The sequence below is a fragment of the Caloenas nicobarica genome, chromosome 3, assembly GCF_036013445.1.
Source record: "Caloenas nicobarica isolate bCalNic1 chromosome 3, bCalNic1.hap1, whole genome shotgun sequence".
NCBI classification, from domain to species: Eukaryota; Metazoa; Chordata; class Aves; order Columbiformes; family Columbidae; genus Caloenas; species Caloenas nicobarica.
This window is the reverse complement of record NC_088247.1, coordinates 110,492,823-110,513,962: the sequence shown is the minus strand read 5'-3', so window position 1 is coordinate 110,513,962 and position 21,140 is coordinate 110,492,823. Positions and strand designations below refer to the sequence as shown.

General features: G+C 42.8%; 1 protein-coding gene across 1 annotated transcript in view; it reads left to right on the top strand.

Annotated features, from left to right (window-relative positions):
• TTBK1 (tau tubulin kinase 1) overlaps nt 1-21,140 on the top strand; it is a 118,582-nt gene that overhangs the window by 31,103 nt on the left and 66,339 nt on the right. The window contains 3 exon segments of the mRNA XM_065630936.1: nt 13,972-14,045; nt 17,382-17,522; nt 18,785-18,889. Coding sequence (XP_065487008.1) covers nt 13,972-14,045; nt 17,382-17,522; nt 18,785-18,889 — 320 coding nt within the window.

The window sequence follows — 21,140 nt, the reverse complement described above, 5'->3', positions numbered from 1 at the left end:
AAGGTATTTGCCAAAGGCAAAGTTCTTTCTGACTCGTGTTGTTACTTGCAAGGATCATAGATCATCTTCTGACCAGCCTTCCAAATCTTTTTACTGTCTTGGGGCTGGGAAGCATGAGCAATGGTGCCCTTTTCACCTTTGGGTGAAATACAATTGAGCAGTCAGCTTACAGGGTTTCTCGCTCAAGCAGGCGATGAGCTGAAGCTCTTGGTTGTCCTGTTGTTGGCCATTTACCCAAAACGTTTCCAGCAAAATTTCTTTCTTTTCCTTGCTGTCCATGGACTATTTTAGTGAAAATCAAAACCTCTTGGTCCCACGGAGTTGCTGTAGAGTATTTCCTTGTTCAGCCTGGGCTTGCAGGACTCAGGACATTCTGTGTAGCGTTACTCTGTCTGGCCAATTCTAACCACAGCACTGCAAGATAACAGTTTTTTTTCATCTTTGTCAAGCACTGTTTGGCTTACATTGTCCTGTAGCTCCCCTCTTCTGACAGGGCTTTGGCACTGTTGAACCAAAGCCGTTTTCTCAGTGAGTGTTGGTAAGCTTGCTTGGGGAACAGGGAAATTACATTCTCTTTTTGGTACCATTGGGAATGCTAACCTCAGTATTGCAACGTGTATTACTGTCCTTGCTGCTCAAGGAGGCCTGCACCCTCCACAGTGCCTGATTTTACCCGTATCATCATTGCAGCACACGTAGATGGGATCCTCCATGATGCCAGGCCTCTTCCATGAGGAGTCGCCCTTTGAAAACCAGTCTTTCTTTCCAAATGTTCTCCACATTATGGCATTCGGGCAACCATGCCTTGTTGTAGAACCAGTGGACACTACAGCATATAACCATGGATCTCTCTTTCATTTGAGATTGCACCATGTGTTTACCCACTGTCTGCTGTAGGTGACATCGGCTGTTTATCAAGATCAGCCTGAGCAACACTTTTGGCCTGACTACAGGAGTTTCTCACCACCTCTGTTGCACTTGATTATCGCTGACTTATCTGTTCCTTCCATGGATGAAGGAGTAAGCAGGACTAAGTTTACCTGGAGGATCAGAAAATTTTCCTTCCTTGAACAAGGCTGCTGTGCAGTTCCCAGCTCCTGGGTGTCATGGAGAGTCCAAGGAACCGCACGAAAGAGTAGACTTTTGCAGTAATAGATTCTTATATACATATTTATTTCTAAAATGTGCAATAAGTAACAAAAAATATGGAAATTATATGAAAAATTAATGCAGAACAGCAGTAAGAAATGTGTATATGTAGTTGTTAAGTATAGGGATAATAAATCAAAGTAATCGTATGAAAAAAGCTAAGAAAAAAGATTTTATAGACAGCTAATAGAGAATTACCCTAGTCAGCATGAAAATCTTACCTATAACATTCAGAAACTGTTTCAGGGATAGTTTGGCACATCTGCAAAGGGAACTTCTGCATGAATACAGCTTCTCTGTCAGAAGAACGCTATTTTAGTGCCAAGCCCTCATTTTATTACCTTAATCACTACTGTAAAGTTATCTTTAAGTGAGATAATTTTATATGATTTTACCATTTGTACATAATTTTAACCTATTGGACTTTTCTACAGTCAAGAATTTTGAAACCAAGCCTAAGGTACATTGGCAAAATACTTCTTGCAGATACAAGTTGTCTCCAGCACAGAAGGTTTCTGGTTTAGTTGTATCTGCAAGTATTTTGCTTTTGATTACATACATTAAAAAACAAATAGAAATAAGATCCGTATGGCTAAGTGAATTAGCACCTTGCTTACCCAGAGAGCAAGAAGAGCCTTGCTAGGTTTTCGCTGTTTTACTGTCTTAAGGTATGTGTATATTAGTGAGCAGTATAGTACCAGCAGATCAGTGGATAGAAGCAGTTGCTCAGGCCTATACATCTCCAGCACTTATGGCTTGCGGATTTTAGACTATAAACAGCATGTGTTTTGAGGATTTTGCTTTGGGTTAGTTTTAATCTCATCCCGCTGTCTGAGGGACCACTTGTTGGTTTGGACTACCTCCTTTAGGATTTGGGGACGATTTGGTGTGCATCTGGAATGGAGCTTCTGGGTCTGTTTGCTCAGAAAAGTTTACATGACCTGAAGTCACTCTGTGAACAGCACTGACACACAGTAATTGTGATGATTTAAGGCGGTATGGGAGCTTGCTTTAAAACCTCATTGCTATTATAAACCTGGACTCTAAGACCCCTGTTGTTTGGAGTCATGGGTAGAAAAAATGGGATTGTTTCCTGTCAATGAACATATGGAAGAAAGAGTCCTGTTGCTTCTAGAAGAGCAGATGTTTTTTCTATATCTTCAATGCTTTTCCAGCCCTTTGGAATACAGACAGACAGAAACCTGCCTGCTCTCTCTGTGACTTTTTTTCCTGCCTTGGATTTGCTTTGGAGCAACGTTCAGGTGGCAAGGGAGCATCTGTGAAATACTATCTGGACTCTGCACACAATGCCTCTGTTAGAACAGCTCTTGCACAGCTCTTGAGGTGCTTGGCTTGCACTATCTCAGTGTTAGTCTGCTGTTCCAACATCAACCTTAATTGCAGAAATAGTAAACCAGTATCCCTGATTATATCCAGTGGATTATTTCCTCTAACTTTTGCACTGCTGCAGAGGGGGTTGTGGAAATCATCTTTACATGCCAAACCAGGCACTGTATCTGCTCTAGATGCTTAACTGGGGCTATGTGCGGCCCAGCAGCACATCGTTTGTATTCAGAAGTATCCTCCCTGTCCTTACTCACTTCTTGATACATCTCTCTGGGAGCATTCTGAGAGCTTGTGAGACTAGGATGGTGCAAAAGGATCTCTCACAAGGCATGCGCTTCAGATGACTCCTGGTCCACAGGTTCCCCAAAATAAGGATGTAGGCACAGCATTCAGTTTCCTTTGCTGGGATTCTTCTTAGAGCAGCCTAACGGTCAGATTGGCAGTTAAAATAGCCAGATTATTCTGGTGCTGAGCACTGTTTTCTGTTCATTCATGGGGGCAATTTTGCCCTGCTGTGAGGCAACGAGGCCCCATGTACTTGCTTTTGACCTCACTCGGCAGCCAGTCATTCCTGAACTCTCTTCAGCACGTCATTTTCTTTTTAGGTGCCTTCTTTTCAGTGTAACCAATCTCATTGCGTAGGACTCTGATTAATTTTATTCTGCAGTGCAGAGATCTTTTGCATATTGAGTAGTTGTTCAAGATGCAGCCTGGTCACAGGCTTTGTAGTTTTTGAGTACCTGATTTTATTACAGCAGATAGTGAAGCAGATCTGTGTTGCTTATTCCCCATTTACTGCCAGGGGTTGGACACGTAAGGGTTTCCTAACAAAATAACAGAGGAAAAGGGATCTTGCTTGATCTTTTTTCATTTGCCAGTCATAGTATTTTCTTTTTTTATATGTGAGTTTTTCATGTTAAAGTGGTGCCTTAACTCTCTGTGATTCAGTTTCTGTTACTTTTGTAGACACGTTTTATATGTTTCTACAGTATTTTGCTAGGTTGATGTAACCAGCCTATCTGTAAAGGCTGGAAAGCAGGGTAAAGTACCCTTGGCAGGTTTTTAGGCTATCACAGGATGGCAGATTCAGACACTTGATATAGCTGTAGCCTCTGTGCCCAGCGCTGCCTTTCAGCATGTGGAAGAGTCCTATGGGTGTTTGAATGAAATGGCATTTGGGCCACATGTTTTCTGTGTCAACCATGGCATCATGGGATGGGGGAAGGACATGGAATGGATGAAAGAGGATTTAAAACACACTTATTTTGAGGCTGTGTTGAATTCTTACTCCTTTGCTGTTCTGCCTTGCCCTTTGTGGGCAGTTATTATCAGTTGCTCATCTTGGAGTTGGAAACCACCATGCTGCTAATAAGCTATGACCTAGTGGCCGTTACTGAAACTTGGTGGGATGGATCCCATGACTGGAGTGTGGCAACGGATGGCTACAGGCTGATCAGAAAGGGACAGGCAAGGAAGCAAAGGTGGAGGGGTTGCCCTCTACATGAAGAGATGGATAGACTGTGAAGAGCTGTCTCTGAAGAACAGCCATGAGCAGGTTGAAAGACACTGAGGAAACAAAGGAAACCTTGTGGTTGGTGTCTACTACAGGCTGCCGGATCAGGGGGAGACTATTGATGAAGCCTTCTTACTCCAGCTACAGGAGGCATCGCACTCACAGGCTCTTGTGCTGCTGGAGAATTTCAACCACCCCGACATCTGCTGGAAAAGTAGCACGGCGAGCTGTATGCAACCCAAGAGACTCCTGGAGTGCATTGAGGATAACTTCCTAAGCCAGGTAATAGACAGCCCTACCAGGGGGGCATGCGATACTGGACCTGATGGTCACCAATGCAAGTGAGCTAATTGGTGACATCGAGATTGGAGGCAGCCTGGGTTGCAGCGATCATGCGCTCGTGGAGTTCACAGTCCTGAGGGATGTGGCTCAGGCAAAGAATAAAGTCAGGACCCTGGATTTTAGGAAAGCAAACTTCCAGCTCTGCAGGGAGTTAGTCAACAGGACCCCCTGGGAAACTGCCCTCAGGGACAAGGGAGCAGAACAGAGCTGGCAGATCTTTAAGGATGCTTTCCACAGAGCACAAGAGCTCTCAATCCCATAATGTAAGAAGTTGGGTAAGGAAGGCAAGAGGCTGGCATGGCTGAGTTGGGACCTGCTGGTCAAACTAAAGGGCAAAAAGGAAACACGCAGGCAGTGGAAGCAGGGACAGGTAGCCTGGGTAGAGTATAGGGACACTGTCCGGTTGTGCAGAGATGGGGTCAGGAAGGCCAAGGCGCAGTTGAAGCTGAACTTGGCAAGGAATGCAAAGAATATCAAGAAGGGCTTCTACAGGTATGTCAATCAGAATAGGAAGTTCAAAGGAAGTGCACCCCCCAATGAGCAAGACTGGCAAACTGGTAACAATGGATGAGGAGAAGGCTGAGGTACTCAACTTTTTTGCTTCAGTCTTCAGTGGCAAGCTCTCTTCCCACACCTCTCAAGTGGATGAATTGCAAGACAGCGACTGGGGGAGCAAAGTCCCTCCCACTGTAAGTGAAGATCAGGTTTGTGACAACCTGAGGAACCTGAACAAACATAAATCTGTGGGACCTGAAAAACATGCATTGCAGACACCTGAGGGAATTGGCTGATGTAGTTGCCAGGCCACTCTGCATGATATTTGGGAAGTCATGGCAGTCAGGTGAAGTCCCTGGTGACTGGAAAAAGGGAAACATTGCGCCCGTTTTTAAAAAGGATAGAAAGGAGGATGCTAGGAACTACCAACCTGTCAGCCTTACCTCTGTGCCTGGGAAGATCATGGAACAGATCCTCCTAGAAGCTATGCTAAGGCACAGGGAAGAAAGGGAGGTGATTCGAAACAGGCATCGCGGCTTCACCAAGGGCAAGTCCTTCCTAACCAATCTAGTGGCCTTCTATGATGGAGTATCTACATCAGTGAACAAAGGAAGGGCTACAGATATCATCTATCTGGACTTCTGTAAGGCCTTTGACATGGTCCCCCACAACATCCTTCTCTCTAAATTGGAGAGATACGGATTCGATGGGTGGACTGTTCAGTGGATGAGGAACTGGCTGGATGGTCGCATCCAGAGGGTAGTAGTCAATGTCTGAATGTCTGGATGGACACCCGTCACAAGCAATGTCCCTCGGGGGTCCGTATTGGGACCAGTACTGTTTAATATCTTCATCTATTATATAGACAGTGAGACTGAGTGCACCTTCAGCAAGTTTGTGGATGACACCAAGCTGAGTGGTGCAGTTGGCATGCCTGAGGGACAGGATGCCATCCAGAGAGACCTGGACAAGCTCAAGAAGTGCAGCCATGCAAACGTCATGAGGTTCAACGAGGCCAAGTGCAAGGTCCTGCACCTGGGTCAATGCAATCCCCAGTATCAATACAGGCTGGGGGATGAAGGGCTTGAGAGCAGCCCTGAGGAGAAGGACTTGGGGGTACTGGTGGATGAAAGACTGGACATGAGCCAGCAATGTGCGCTTGCAGCTCAGAAGGCAAATCGTATCTTGGGCTGCATCAAAAGGAGCGTGGCCAGCAGGTCGAGGGAGGTGATTCTGCCTCTCTGCTCTGCTCTGGTGAGACCGCACCTGGAGTCCTGTGTCCAGCTCTGGAGCCCTCAGTACAGGAAAGACATGGACCTATTGGAGAGGGTACAGAGGAAGGCCACAAAAATGATAAGAGGGATGGACACCTGTTGCATTAAAAAGAATTTGGCAGAAACAAAACCCCCTTACATTCCAGCTTGTCCTCAGTATATTACTGGCAGCTGGGGGTGGCTCAGCTAAGCTTCTGAGTGATGCCCAGTTAAACCAAAATTACCTCAAGCCCACGCTATACATCCCATCGTGCTTAACAGCCAGTCTGGCATTATATTGGCTTCACACATTTAAGGATTCACCAATAATGCAGGGTCAGGTCATGGTCATTGAATTTACACACAGATTTATGTATAGTATAATATATACTATAAGTCCGAACACATCCAATGAGAGATTCACATGACTAGATCCACAGATAATGAGATTTATTAAAGCAACAGGTACAAGTTCTTTTAGATTGCTGGTGATAAAATACACTGTCTGCAAAAATACACTTCTGTTGCAAAAATCACTTTGGTACCAAATGTATATATTCTAAGATGACTATATAGTGCTACAAGTGTGCTTACAAATACAAGCTTGAAGTGTAATTTCCCGGGAAAGCACTTGCTATAACCGACTGTGCAAATTTGACCCAAAGGCGTCCCTCTGGGGGGAAAGATAGGTTCAGACAGTTGACTGATTCCAGAAACTATTTTCCACGTTTATGTGGAGCACGAGTGACTCTAATCATATATACCTTTGTTATCAGTTGGTGTAAAATTCTCTACTTCAATTTTAAAGGTATAGACTTAAAAGAATGCAGAGAGCATGTTCAAGCAAGGGTGGAGGTGGGTATCTTTTGGGATGGAGGTGCGTTTTGGTATTATAATCAGATTATAAGGAGGAAAGTTCATCCACAGGACAAATTTTGCCACAACTGCTAGCTCAGCAACTAGCATTTTGGATGGAATGGAATATTATCTTTTACTTGACAGCAACTATGTGCTCGGTACCATCTAGTGCTGTACCTGCGTCCTACACAGAGCCTGGCTGTGGTATCTCCACACCGCTCCACCCTCCGTTCTCCTTGGTGCCAGCGCACTGAGCTCCCCCAATGTGTGAACATCTAAGGATTCAAGCTAGGTCGGGTGGGAAACCATCACAGAGCAGATTCCTTACATGCTGAGCAGCTGACTTATGTGCTGAGGATGTGGTTATAACTTTATTCTCAATAAGTGTACCTTCGATAATTAGTTTCAGTAATTTGCTCCCTCAGTAATTATTCCACAATACCTCTCCTCCGAAGACAGACTGAGAGTTGGGGTTGTCCAGCCTGGAGAAGGCTCCAGGGAGACTTTATTGCAGCCTTTCAGTACTTAAAATGGGCCTATAAGAAAGACAAGGACCGACTTTTTAGCAGGGCCTGTTGTGATAGGGCAAGGGGTAATGGTTTTAAACTAAAGGTGGGGAAATTCAGGCTAGACATGAAGAAGAAATTTTTTACAATGAAGGTGGTGAAACACTGGCCCAGGTTGCCCAGAGAAGTGGTAGATGCCCCATCCCTGGAGATATTCCAGGCCAGGCTGGATGAGGCTCTGAGCAACCTGATCTGGTTGAAGATGTCCCTGCTTATGGCAGGGGGGTTTGACTAGATGAGCTTTGAAGGTCCCTTCCAACCCAAACCATTCTATTATCTTAAAGTTTTTAGTGGTCTTGGGAAACAAGTAGAGGAAATTATGCCATGCAAGGTCAGGCAGTTTTACCTTTTGCTGTTCGATTAGAAGATGGTGATCCCCCTTTTGTTTTTATGTCCATTAGTTCATTCGTTTATTACAGAAGCATTAGCAAGGTTAACCCAGTTAATGAAATCCTCATTGATTAGTATTGGATAATGTAGTTATTTAAGCCTTACTTCCAGCATGGAATTTGTTTTCTTTCATGTTCAAAACTACAGGCACCATTTCCAAGTGAACTTAAAAAATGATGAAAATAACTCTTATTTCATTTTCTAGTCCTGGTGGATCCTTCATTTCTTTAGAGTATTTGTACAGAACTGAATTCAATACCCCCACAACACAAAATCCGTGATAAGCTGATAAACCTGATACTGATGCTGACAGGTGAACGAAAAAGAGGATAGCTGTAGAATGTGTATTATATCTATAATGTAGGCCATGAGAAAGAACCTTTCAAATGCCAGTGAGAGCAATTGTATAGCTAGATGTCCACAACTGCACATACAATAGAGACCCTGGCAGTGCTAAGTGCTCAAACAAGTTATGTCACTAAGCACCTGGGCTTTTCCTATGCAGTTGTCTTGAGGGTTGAGCTGCTGGATGGCTGTGCCGTGCTTGTTATATTTTGCCACAGTACACCATTGGTTTTGATACTTCATGTATTACCTGAATAAAAGGAAACTTGATTGATGATTCTGGAATTAAGCTGAATTTGTGATTAGAGAGGTCAGAGATCGGTGCTGATTGGAGAGGCAGGCCTTAAGGTAAAATGAGTGTTTGACATGGGCATAATTTAGGCTGGCAGGGGGCACTTCTGAAGGTCTTCAGTACAATCTATTGCTCCAAGCAGAAAGAAATATATTAGGTTGCTCTGGGCCTTTTCCAGTGAAGTTTTGAATCACCTCCAAAGATGAAGATCCCACAGCCTCTCTAGACCCTTGTTCCAGGGCTTGACCACCCTTATGTTGAAAAAGAATTTACACCTAATGGGAATTTCCCGTGTTGCAGCTCATGTCCAGTGCCTCTCTGTGCTCCATCTTCTTGGCATTCTTCTGTTAGGTGGCTCCAGCCAGCAGTTAGATCACCCTCTGCTGCCTTCCTAAGGCTGAACAAACCCAATCCTATCCCACTTTCATTCATAGAATCATAGAATCATTTAGTTGGAAAAGACCTTTAAGATATTTGACTCCAATGATTAAACTGGTACTGCCAAGTCCACCTCTAAACAACGTCCCTAAGAACCTCATCTATGCATCATTTTAGCACCTCTAGGGGTGCTGACTCCACCACTTCCCTGGGCAGCCTGTTTCAATGCCTAAAAACCCTTTCCATGAAAATTTTTTTCCAATCTAAACCTCCCCTGGCGCAACTTGAGGCCATTTCCTCTAATCCTTTGAATGTCATGTTCTTCCTTTTCTTGCAGCCGTCCTGGTGGCCACTGCTGGACTTACACTGTTATATCAATGTTGGTCCTGTACTGCAGAGTTATGAGTGTTATGAGAGTAACAATAATTGCCATGAGATTTATGATAATCTACACAGGAGAAGTTTCTTCAGTGTTTGGGGTGGACTGTTAGCAATGAGGGAGCTCTTCTCTGGAGATGAATCACAAAATAATTTTAGCATAAATTTAAAATATTAAATTCTTGAACTCCTTTGGGGAAAAAAGTGGTTATTTGTTTTCTGCAGATGAAAATGTGGGAAATATGGAATCTGTTACCAGAAAAAAAAGATACTTCAAATTGTAACAATAGTGTCACACATTTCTGTCTTCTATGTATTTGATTAGTTTCACTGCTGTACTGAAAATACCTTAGGAATATTTAAGAACTTAAACCAGTAGAAGATTGAAATGAATATTGGTTTACAGCAATTTGAAATTGATCTGTGGGGAAAAAGACACTCAAAAAAGGATCATAATTTAATTTTTTAAGTGTTGTGTTACAAAAGCTTTTCATGCAGTGAAAGATTTTAAGTATTAACATGGGTTTTCAGTCATGTCCCTACCAGGTGATGAATATCTATCCCAGGATGGAAGGGTTTTCCAGATACTTGAAGTTATTTTTATAGATCAGCACAAGGTTATTGACTGTAGTTTTTAAGTTCCTTCAGAACAAAGATGGTGAAGACCATTTCAGTAACTGAAATATTTGTATTTATTACACAGTATTATGTGGGAGATTATTATATTCATTTTAGTTTAAAGGCAGTAGTAGAGAGAATATTTTTCTATGGGCAAATATTAAAACATTGTTTTAACTAAGTGCTTGGAAAAAATGAATGCATATGAAACAAAATAAAACAGGAAAGTTTTCTCAGGTTAGTGTTTATGAACATCAGGCTGACTTATTCCTCCAACCTATCTCAGTTAGTTAATAGGTTAAAACTCTTTATAATCTCTTGCTCTGTTCCTTTACTTTGTTGGGAGATAACTGCTTTGCTTTAATAATAAACAAATACAGATATAGGACTTATTTTCTAAAGTATGAGCTTGTGATCTTCTGTAATATCAGAGTGACTGTTCAGTGGAACAGCCTAGCAAAGGAGCACATGTGCTCTGGCACTCAGTGCAGTAAAATGGTTGTGAGCATATCTTGAGAAATCTTTTTTTTCCCTTTTCTTACTTTTCTGGGTTAAAATATGCTTTGCTGCTCTCTGTGCTATGATCTTCATCCTTGAGGAGGGCATGTGTGATGAAATAAGGCTGTGTCCTTCTGCCTGAAAGTATGACAGTCCCATCATCCTGGCTGCACAGGAATTTATTAACAGTATTGTTCTTGTGGGCTCTGTCATTTTTATCAGCCTTGGCACTGATCTGCAGGAATCCCGAAGTCACACCTGACTCAGCCTCCATCTGCTACTTCAGCATGGCGTGAACTCCTCTGAGAGAGCAAACAGTTGTAACCTGGTGCCTCTTTTAGATGAAGAATGAGTAGAAGCCTCTGAAACCCAGAGGGGTTTATGCTGCAAGCATTTGTCCCCATTTATGACCAGCTGGCTGTACATATACCACTTCTAAATGTGGCCTCTTTCTCTACTCTCTGTTATATTCCTTTTGTTTCATGCAGGAATTGGCACGTTCTTCCCTCCTCCCTTTTCTTCTTCTTCTCCTCTTGGTGTTACTTGTGTTGCAGAATAGTGCATGGGAGAGCTGTTCCAGGGAGAGTCTAAATTCCCAAGACCAACAGGTCAAGTAGGAGCCCATTTTGGGCCAGAAAGGAGGATTCAGTATTAAGTCAGTTTGGGGATGTGTGTCATCAAAAACTGTCAGTCGGTTCATCAGTTTCAAAAATTGTAGTAAGCAGAAACACATTTATAGCCTGAACATGCATTCAGTTCTTAAAGATAATAAATTAAAATTTTAAATGCTGCTTCTTTCTGCAAAATTTTGTGATTCAGGAAACAATAATTTTATGGAGGAAGCTGATTTTTAAAAAGAAAAGAGTCTCAGGAATTTGCTTGAAACCAGAAGAGGCAGTAACAAATTAGCAGAGTTGTGTCTTAAGTCACAATTGAGTCTGTTGGGCACTACCACTCCTCTTTCAGTGAAATGATTGATGTAGCTGGCCAGGTTCTCCCTGTCAGAGGATTGTTTTTTAATAACCTTGTCTGTAGTTTTACAGCCATAAAAAGCACATAGTGTCCTGCCAATCAGTGCTTTGCAATTATTTAAAACAATAAAAGCAAGTTAAAAATGGAGTAATATACCTTTTTTACCACACAGTAGCTCTCATGTACTGCAGAAACAGTAATTGTTTTGGCTGTTGCCTCAATATCCATCTCCCGGTACTCCGAAAGGCAAAACAAAGCAAAGTGGGACTGTCAGTGTGTCCAGTGACCAGCCAGGCTGGTCTGTGTGGCTCCGTATGGACTTAAAGAAGTCAACTCTGGGATGAGTTGGACCTGCGCTGGCCCATGCATCCTGAGACCTGCGTAGATTGCCAGTTTGCTGAAGCACATGGGTATTACAAGCTGCTAAAGAAACATAACTGGTTCTTTCTGAGGTTATCCAGATATGCTGGCTTTGTAGCGACAAGTCTGGGTTTGAGGCTGCCTTCACATTGGCAGCAGAGCCGTCCATATTGGGACCCACGGCAGGAAGACATGCAGGACAGTTGAGGCTTTGCTGGCGGTCCCTTCTTGGTAATGCCCAGGCCAGGATGTGTGCTACATCCAGACAGTGCCCCTCAGAAACCCAAACACCTGTGTATCAAAATCAACACTGAATTTGCAATGAATTTGCAGATAGCAGTAAACCCGTGGTATCCAGTACTCATGGGCACACACGGGACGTGGGCTTGGTATGTGAAATAAAGGATCAAGAAAGAGTGTGCAGGCTGCCCTGATGTGTACTGAAGAGGGTACTTTCCTGATCTGTGAATATCTTTTCCTGAAATATGGTGGCTTGTGATATTCCTTGATGATTTCAGCATGGTCTTGCACACTCTGTCCTGAAACTGCATAATGTCCTTAAGTCTGTGCCAGAGACCTGGAGGATCTGCAGCCACATAGCCTTCCTGCTTATCTAACTAGATATAGGTGGGTACTAGGATTGGTTTGTTGGTTGGTTGGTTGGTTGGTTTTAAGCCTGTTCTTCTGAGGGAAGGAAGGGGTAGCCAAGGCCTCTGTCCCTCCAGTTCTGGCTGCCAGCAGCTCTGTTATCTCTTGATGGTAAGAGAGAGAGTGTGGGTGTTCTGCTGTGGGATGCGGCTGAGCCCTGGAGGGCAAGCTCTTGATGGTCTTACCGAGTGCCCTGCGATGGAGCTTCATATTCCAGTGCTGTGTGTATTGCTGTGGTCAAAGCTCTGGTTCTCCAGTGAGAAAGCCGCTTGTCTCCTGCTGCCCTCTAGGTCCCTGTTCTGTCTTGCTGTCCCCACCAGTTTTTGATGCCTCAGGCCTGCGGTGCACACAATTAGAGCAATGGCAAGGCCCTAAGGCTGTTACAGGCACTGCAATTACTGATTACTGTATATGTTCATGTTCTTCCTTTTTTTAAATTTTGAAACTGGGAAGTATGAAACAAAACGTGTTGGCTTAAAAACTAATTAAAATCACCATTGCTCAAGTGCTACAAAGAAATACAGGGCAAAGCTATGCAACAATACTCATCCTCTTTCCTGCTTAGAAACCCCACCAGGAACCAAATGTTTGCCTTTGTGTTGTGCATCAACCTTTACTCTGTTATCAGTAGTTTGCTATTAGAGAAATGCATGCATCATACTTCCCCTTTTGCTAATATAGAGAGCACACCATCCCAAATCCATTAGAGGTCAGGATCTGAAACCACAGCCTCCGCTGCCTCTGCAGTTTTTGAGGGGTTTTTTTTGAGGGTAGGTTCTGCCTGGTACCACGTGATGAAATGTAGACATTGCAGCAGCACTTATGTACTACAGAGAACGAACCTAGAGGACTGACTGAGTGTTGCTGGGTGGCTGGTTGGTTTTGATTTTGCCTGAATAGGTGTAGTTTGTACTTCTAACACTATGCCAGAACTCGACATGAAATTGCCCAGGTTTATTTCCTTCTTTTATTATGAAATCGCTTTAATGTTTCAATGGAGTTTTTCCATAAGCATCTTTCTTTTCCAAGTGTTTCTGACTATTAAAATCAGGGTTTGTCCATGTTGGTGTAGCATTAGTTTAGCTGTTTCAAGGTAAGCAATGCTAATAGGCGAGTGTTCTGGAGGTGTGGAGAAGTCAGCATTTACTGAGTAAAGTTGGTGTAATGAGCTTAAGCATGCTGCCAGTGAACCTATGGAACCATGGGGTCATGTGTACTACCTATGGTTTAGTTCAGGGATGGTGGTGGCTGTGGTGGTGTTGCATACACATGGTGGTAGTATAAACTGCACTTTGTCACACTCTTACTTGTGCCCTGTGCCAGTTTGAGGTTTCAAGGATCCCTGACACTCATTTCCACTCATGACTGTTCCACAGGCAGTTTTCTTGTTGAGTGTCACTATTCTCCTGAGCTATGAGACTGGGAAGTATAAACAAAATCAGTCTGTTCTGCAAAACTCCCTACTTGATGCCACTTACAGTTACAAACCCTTGATCGGAAACCATTTTTCTAAAAATCGTGATCACAGGGTTGTTATGTTCCATCCTGTATGTTTCTGTTTCTTTTCAGGGAAGGATCATGTTTGCAGATTTATTGGCTGTGGAAGGAATGAAAAATTTAATTATGTGGTCATGCAGCTTCAGGTGAGTTCTGTGCTTCTCCTCTCTCCTCTGTCCCATGGAGATGGCATCACAGGGAAGGATTTACAGTGAGAGAATAAGGCCAAGAACTGGTGTAGAGACTTTGTTGTACATTAAAAGTGGGTGGAATGTGAGACGGTGAGAAGGGGTGGTGTTGCTGTGGTATCGCTAAGGTATTTCATAGCTCTGCTTTTCTGTTTCAGATGTCTTTCTGTCAATTTTCTGGGGAAAACACTCAATTCAGAATGCTTGCAGGAGCTATCCACGGTATCATGCAGCAGTGGCAGCTGTTTGAAATATCTCCTGCTGAGCTCTGCAGCATTCAAAATATGTGTCTTGTATCAGAGCTCGGAGTGCAGTGGGAGCCAGTGGTGTCACATCACCAACACAGTCTTCTCTATGAAAAGGAGTGATCTCTGGCTCACCTGTCTCTGCCAAGCTCAGCAGTAGCCTGGCTTCTGCTGTGAAAGTGTTTTCTCCTCTTTGAACATTGCTGATATTAAGTCAATACAGGTAAATACTTGGGTAGCGAGCACATGGTGACTGTACTGCTGGGCAGACAGCTACTCCTATCAGAGTCAACCAGCTGAAGTATTACATGATTGTCTACAGAAGCCACAATAACAGCAGGAGCTGCAAGGACCACTGCGTGGTTCAGCATGAAACTTCACCAAGAAAACATATATATTTAGATCTTCAGAGCCCAAATACAGTGGTACTGTGATGAAAACAGCTTTCTTTTTCACAAAAGCACCTTTCTTTTACAGCTTAAAGTTACAGGAGAAGGAGTTGGAGGGGAACAAGTGGGAAGAGATAGCTGAGTTAAAAACACACAGAAAAAAGGCCTTTAAGGAGAGGAAGATTGTCCCTGGCTTGAGGAGAATACTTTCAAACTAAAGGTGCTTCTTTCTGACACAGTTGCCTTGAAAGCTGGCCTGTTTCAGCATCTGATACCGGAGTTGACAGGGAACTTGTCCTATCCCTCTTGCAGCTTGTGTGATCAGGGCTTTACTGTGCAAAGCACTGTATGATTATACAAACCTACCCTTCCCTGAAGAGCTTACAGCTCATGTCATGTTTCCTTACGTATAACTTGGGTGATAGAACATGCTGAAGGAAAGTGAGAAGGTTGGAGCACTAAGTAATGAGAAGTAAGCTGCTGCATAAACTGGAAGGTTATTTTTAATTAATGAACGTGAATGAAGTAAAATAGCCACCAGCAGAGCCCTGTACTTCTTTAAAATAAACTTCTGATTCTTTTGAAGTGTACTTTCATTTTGCAACACTGATATATAAAACCAGTAAGTTCCTGATGCTTGGCTTTTCCTTTTACGCACCGTTGGCATCCCAACTGCTGTTAAGGATAGAAAAAAGCTTTTGCTCTCTAACCAGCCCTGGCTGTTGCTGCAGTGTGGGTGTGAATATGGTTCTTGAAAGGGCTAATCCCTAACCCCCAATCTTGTCCTTAACATGCTTGATGAAGATGACTGTTCCGTAGAAAAAAACTTCTCTGCACAGAATCTCTTACTTTCTGGCATGTTCTTGACTATGTAGCTGAGCTCATAGAGTAGGCAGAGCTAAAAATCATTTCACTATTTGCAAATGAAGACTTTGATACTTAAAGCATTAGCTAGTTTTGCATCATCACTCTTCAGGCTAAAATTTTAATTCGGCTTCAAGGTCTGCTGAGACATGGTTTATCACGTGACTGTTGGGTACTGCAATTTTCCCTTTCTCTTCAGTCACTGGGACTGAGGCTTCAACTCTAAGCTTTGCAACTCACTGCCTCTGCTCTGTTTCTTAGCCAGCCTGATGGTGTTTATTTGGAAAATAATGCTCATTTTCTCTCTTTGCCTGGGGCAGTACTGGATATTCACGTGCCTTGGGTTGTTTCTGGAGAGTCTCCCAAACTAGCTGGGGAAAATTATGGCACATTTCAGTGTGCAGCTCTGAAAAAAAATCTGCCTTTCCCTTTTACCGTTGGGTAAGAGCATTGGTGTCCAAGGAAGCACTTTACAGTGGAAAGAAAGATCTGTTGTCAATTCAGTATCTTGCATCTTTCAGGATAGCAACGACAAGTCTGTACTGCCTCTAGTAAACTGTCACAGAAATTAAAAAAGATAAGCAACTAGAGTCCTGAAGTGAAACACAGGTCAAGCCAATTTGAGTCATACGCTAAAAGAGCCAGTTACAGTTGGCCCCGTAGTGTCTGTAAATAACTGGAGGACTGAAAATGGGTGGATGAATAGATGGAATTCCACTAGTTTGGAGATCAATCTGTGTTTTCTCATCAAACGTTTGGAATGTTTTATGTATCTTCTGTTGTGAATTTTGTTTGAATACATCTGGACTTCTATTATAAGCATGTATGATTTTGCAGAAGCAGAATCAAGAGATTCTATAATATAGTGATAATTAGCACGTTCCTCTAGCTTTTGCCCTTGATGCATGTTCTCTGAAAGTGGACTCTTATTCCTAATGCTTTTGATCAGTTGATAAATGCATTAGTTCTGTGGATTAGAGGGATAGTCTGCTATAGAATATACTCATTTTAACACCACCTTTCTCTTTACAAATCTAAAGAGTTATAGACAAAACTGAGATGACAGAGATCAAATAACACTCTGATTCCTCTGGTATTTAGTCTGTCCTCTTTTTTATGTTTTCTAAATTGTCTTTATTTTCATCCACAGCTGGTAGACTTTTTTTTCCCCCGGAAATTTAATTAACTGCGAGTAGATTACCTATTTTTTTAGTAAGTATTTTTTAAGTCAATGGAAAAATCCTCCTCTCCTGATTTTGGGTATGATTCTCTTGATAGACAACTTTTTCCACTGTGGTGTTGCGACAACCATGCTGACTTGAGTTTGAGCCACACAGTTGTGAACTAGGGAGTTTCTGATGAAGCTGCTTCCGTGAGCTTCATAGTGGCTTCATGACCCACTTATCATATTTATACTGCTTTAATTTTTAGATGGCTCAGAGAACAGTCAAAGGTTGTTCATAAATCTCCTTCTGTTAATATATGGTCTGGGTTTAACACTAAGGAGATGCTGGGCTCATACAGTCTGAGGCACTGCTGTTTATGCCAAGCCTATTTCCTAAACAGTACATTGGCTGACTTCCCAAGATAACAGTCTTGTACCTTCTTATCAGTAAATACATCACTTAAAAGATAAAATGAAGTATTGGAAGGTCATATACAAGAAATAAAGCAGACATAAGGTGAGCACCTGCCTGATTTGCATTTCTGCTTTTTTGGGGATGCGTGTTAGAACTTGCAGCTGTGAAATGCTATGCTTTAGTGTGATGGTTTAAATGTTTTGTTGATTGTTTCAGGGTCGAAATCTTGCAGATCTCAGAAGGAGTCAGCCTCGAGGGACTTTCACGCTGAGCACAACGCTGCGATTAGGCAAACAGATTCTGGAATCAATAGAAGCGATTCACTCTGTGGGATTCCTGCATCGTGACATCAAGCCTGTATGTTGTTTTGGAAATTTTGCTTTTAGTTGTATGTCTGTCTGTTCTGCTTGAGTCAATAAAGACAGCCTGAATATAGGCAGATCTCAGTGGAGGCATTTAGGCCTCCTTGCACACTCCCACTGAGAGTAGTCATATAATACTGTCATTCCTTTATGTGCATAGCAAGCTAGTTTTTATCAGCAGAGGCTGCTCCATGGTGGGTGAGTAGCTGTCAGTCATACTTGTACCCGCCAAGACCACATGACAAAGCAATCTGATTTTGAACAACTGTTTGGAGTTCAACCAATTATTACTATAAAAGGGGTTCAGAAAGGATGCCTTGCTGTGTGACACATCACTTGAATAAATGCTATTTAATGTATTTGACTGAGCTAAATAATCCTATTATTCTTTTCTGAGCAACTGCAAAAAAAATGGAGCACAGTTTCCAGTGTGAGAAACACACCGTGTTTGTCACCTGCCTAGCTGAGGCATGATAATTCCAAGTCTCACTATAGGATCTAGTCTTTTTCCTGCAGCTCTTGATCTGAACACTTGTTGCTGCACCATCCCTGAGACCATCTTCCTTCCAGCAAAATCATTTGCTGCTTTTAAAATCAGCTGGTTTTGGCTGATCAGATTCAGCTGAAAATCAGTCACTAATGCGACTGGCCACAAATCCTTTAGCAGCTGTCCATTATGGTAAAGGCTATAACTTTAACATGGGAGTTAAAAAAGAGCTGCTCTGTTTGCTTGTGTCAGTTTATTTACTAAGCAGCAAACCCAGTGTGCTTTAGATGTCTAAATGTTCAGATTAATTTAGATAATGCAATACAGTGGATAGAAATTCTGGGAGTTAGGGCAGAATACTGCACACTAGCAGCTGAACCATGAACAGAAACTTTTGTCTACAATAACTCTAGCCTGTTTGCAGGTGATGGAGCTCTCACTGCAAAGCTAGTGGTGTTAAGTGTAGTTGTTTCTTATAGCAGCTGAAATGTAGCTAAGCTAATGTGAATTTTAGTTATTTTGAGACTCCACAGTCACTTATCTGCAAAGTGAACTTCTTAAAATGGTGGTGATTCTCTAATCATGATGTTTAGGATGCATCTTAAGATGCAGTTCTTCTTTTTTGACTTATGTTTCCACCAGAGGCATTGTGGGGCTATATGACAAGGTTTTGTTAACAAATGGCCACTCTTACCCAAGTTGCTGGTATCAAATTGATCTTTCTTTCTTTATTTATTTTTTTCTTTCTTTCTTTCTTTCTTTCTGTCTAGTCCAATTTTGCCATGGGCCGCTTACCTTCAACATACAGGAAGTGTTACATGTTAGACTTTGGTCTGGCCCGTCAGTATACCAACACTACTGGTGAAGTCCGGCCAGTAAGTAAATTTTATGTAATTTTTTTTCACTTCTGTAACTGCTTAGGCATGGAGAGGTTTTGTGATTTTTGTTTGTGTTGTTGTTGTTATGTTTGGTCATTATTTTGGACTGCATTTTCTGCAAGGTGAGAAGCAGCAGATGACTTCAACTGAGTTGGGAATCTAAGAAGGAAGGTTTGCTTTGGTCTTAGAAGGTGTGAAAGTGTGTGGCTTTTTTTTTGCTTTTTTTTCTTTTTCCCTTTAGGATAATCCTGTTTTCCACAGGCTTGGAATATTTACTGAGTACATTATGGCTGAGCAAAGAGGGTGTGCCCAATGCTGGCCATGTAAGTTCTGTAGTTCCAGAGGACTGGTCTAGTTCAGTTCTCTGGAATTTGGGGAACCAGGTTGGTGTATTCTTAAAGCTTTTTATGAAAAAAGTGCTACAAGTTAGAGGCTGACCTGGTCCCTGAGGCTGAGCTTACTGCGAACTGCAACCTGTAATGTTGTTCTCACCCTTGCCTGGCTTTGGTTTTGTGTATATTGCCCCCTGTCCAGGTTTCTTGGTAGGATTATTTCAGCAGGCCTGATTGGAGGGCAGGTAAGAGCAGGAGACATAACATGCACTATATGACATGTTATATTCAGTCCTTTTACCAGCACTGTGTTATCTGGGGTCACTCATAAGGACACGTTAAGCTTTCGATGCTCTAGGTATCAGTCAGAGCATTTCTAGACTTATTTTGGAACACAGAGCAAGCAGGGAGGGTTTAGACAATCTCTCTGTTTATCATCATAGGTTTACACATTTTGGTCTGCACATCTTTTCTCGTGACAGCAATTATCTTGTAGATGGAAATGTTAACAATGTGAGAGCTAGATTCGGAGTCTCTCTAGTGCAGGTTATCGTTGGAGAGTGGGAAGAAAGCAAAGATCAGTGAACAGATTTTGTGTCTTTAGACTATTTTTTCTTCTTTTTTTATAAGTCTTTTCAGTTGGACATTGCAAGCCTTTTCTTTTTAGCTGCAGATGGGAGCAGCTCCACAGGTTGTGTCTGCATCTTACACTTAAAAACACACACACTGGTACATGTACCACTAACAACTCCCATTTGTTTTCCATGTGTTTGTGGACAGGCACTTGAGGTGGGCCACCAGTTGTGCTGCTTTCCCAGGGCAGGCTGAGAGCTTCTATCATCCTCTCCTGGGACACCTCCTCACGACCTCTGTTCTTCCATTTCTCTTCAGGTTATGGTGATCTTCTCTCATTGTGCCTGCTTTAAGCCCTCCTCACTAGGTTAGCAAGCCTAGGTGCAAAGCCTTCACAAAGTTGCTTTTATCACTCTTTTTAATGGGTCCCTTCTTTAACCAACAGTCCTTTTTCCTCAAAGAGGGACCCATGGTCATAGAAGCCAAAGGCCTGTCTTTGATAGCTAGGTGTTGACTTGCAGGATGCATCCACCTAAGGCTTTCCCACTCACTGGCAGGATTTAGGAGAACAGCACCTGGGCCTCCATGCCCCCAGATCTGAAGTAATTCTTACGATACTCAAGGTCACCTCTTGAAAAACAGGTGCTTTTGGTGCTCCCATGAAGGGTTGGTAGTCAGAGGGCCACACAAACCTTGGCGATCTGTCCTTATCATCCCATATCCAGGCCTCCAACAAGCCACAAAGCTCTTGAGACATCAAGTCGAGCCAGTAGGTGTGGCTTCCATTTCCTGCAGGAATGAGTCTTCAGTGACCATCACTTACCTTTTCTTCTTAGTATGGACATCTGGTTCAGACTCAGCTGACTTCCCTGTTCCTCCTCACCAGTTCCCAGGTTACTAGATTTATTCTGCAACTGCAGATCTGTGTGTGGAGCCAGGAACCTCCCTTCTGCTGCTGGCTTCCCTCCTCTGTTGCTCCTTTTAGGATAACTGCTAGTTGTCCCTTTTTCCTTGCATTGCAGGGTTCATGATCTTCACTTTCAAAGGCTTTACGAAGTTTCTGTTGATCTCTTGTTCACTGTCCCTGTTACTACAGGGTGTTTCAAAAAGATGGACCCAATTTCAAAGTGGTCTTTGACATATCCCCACAAGAAAAAGTCGCAGAGTATAAAGTCTGGGGATCTTTGGGGCCAAGAGTGTAGCACTAAATCTTGCGGTCTCATGCGAACCATCCAACGTTGAGGCGGTGTGTCATTCATTGGGGGGTTTGTGGTTGCAGAGATACAGCGGTTTCAAATTGTGTCCGTCTTTTTGAAACAACCTCTACACAGTCTGCTCACTTC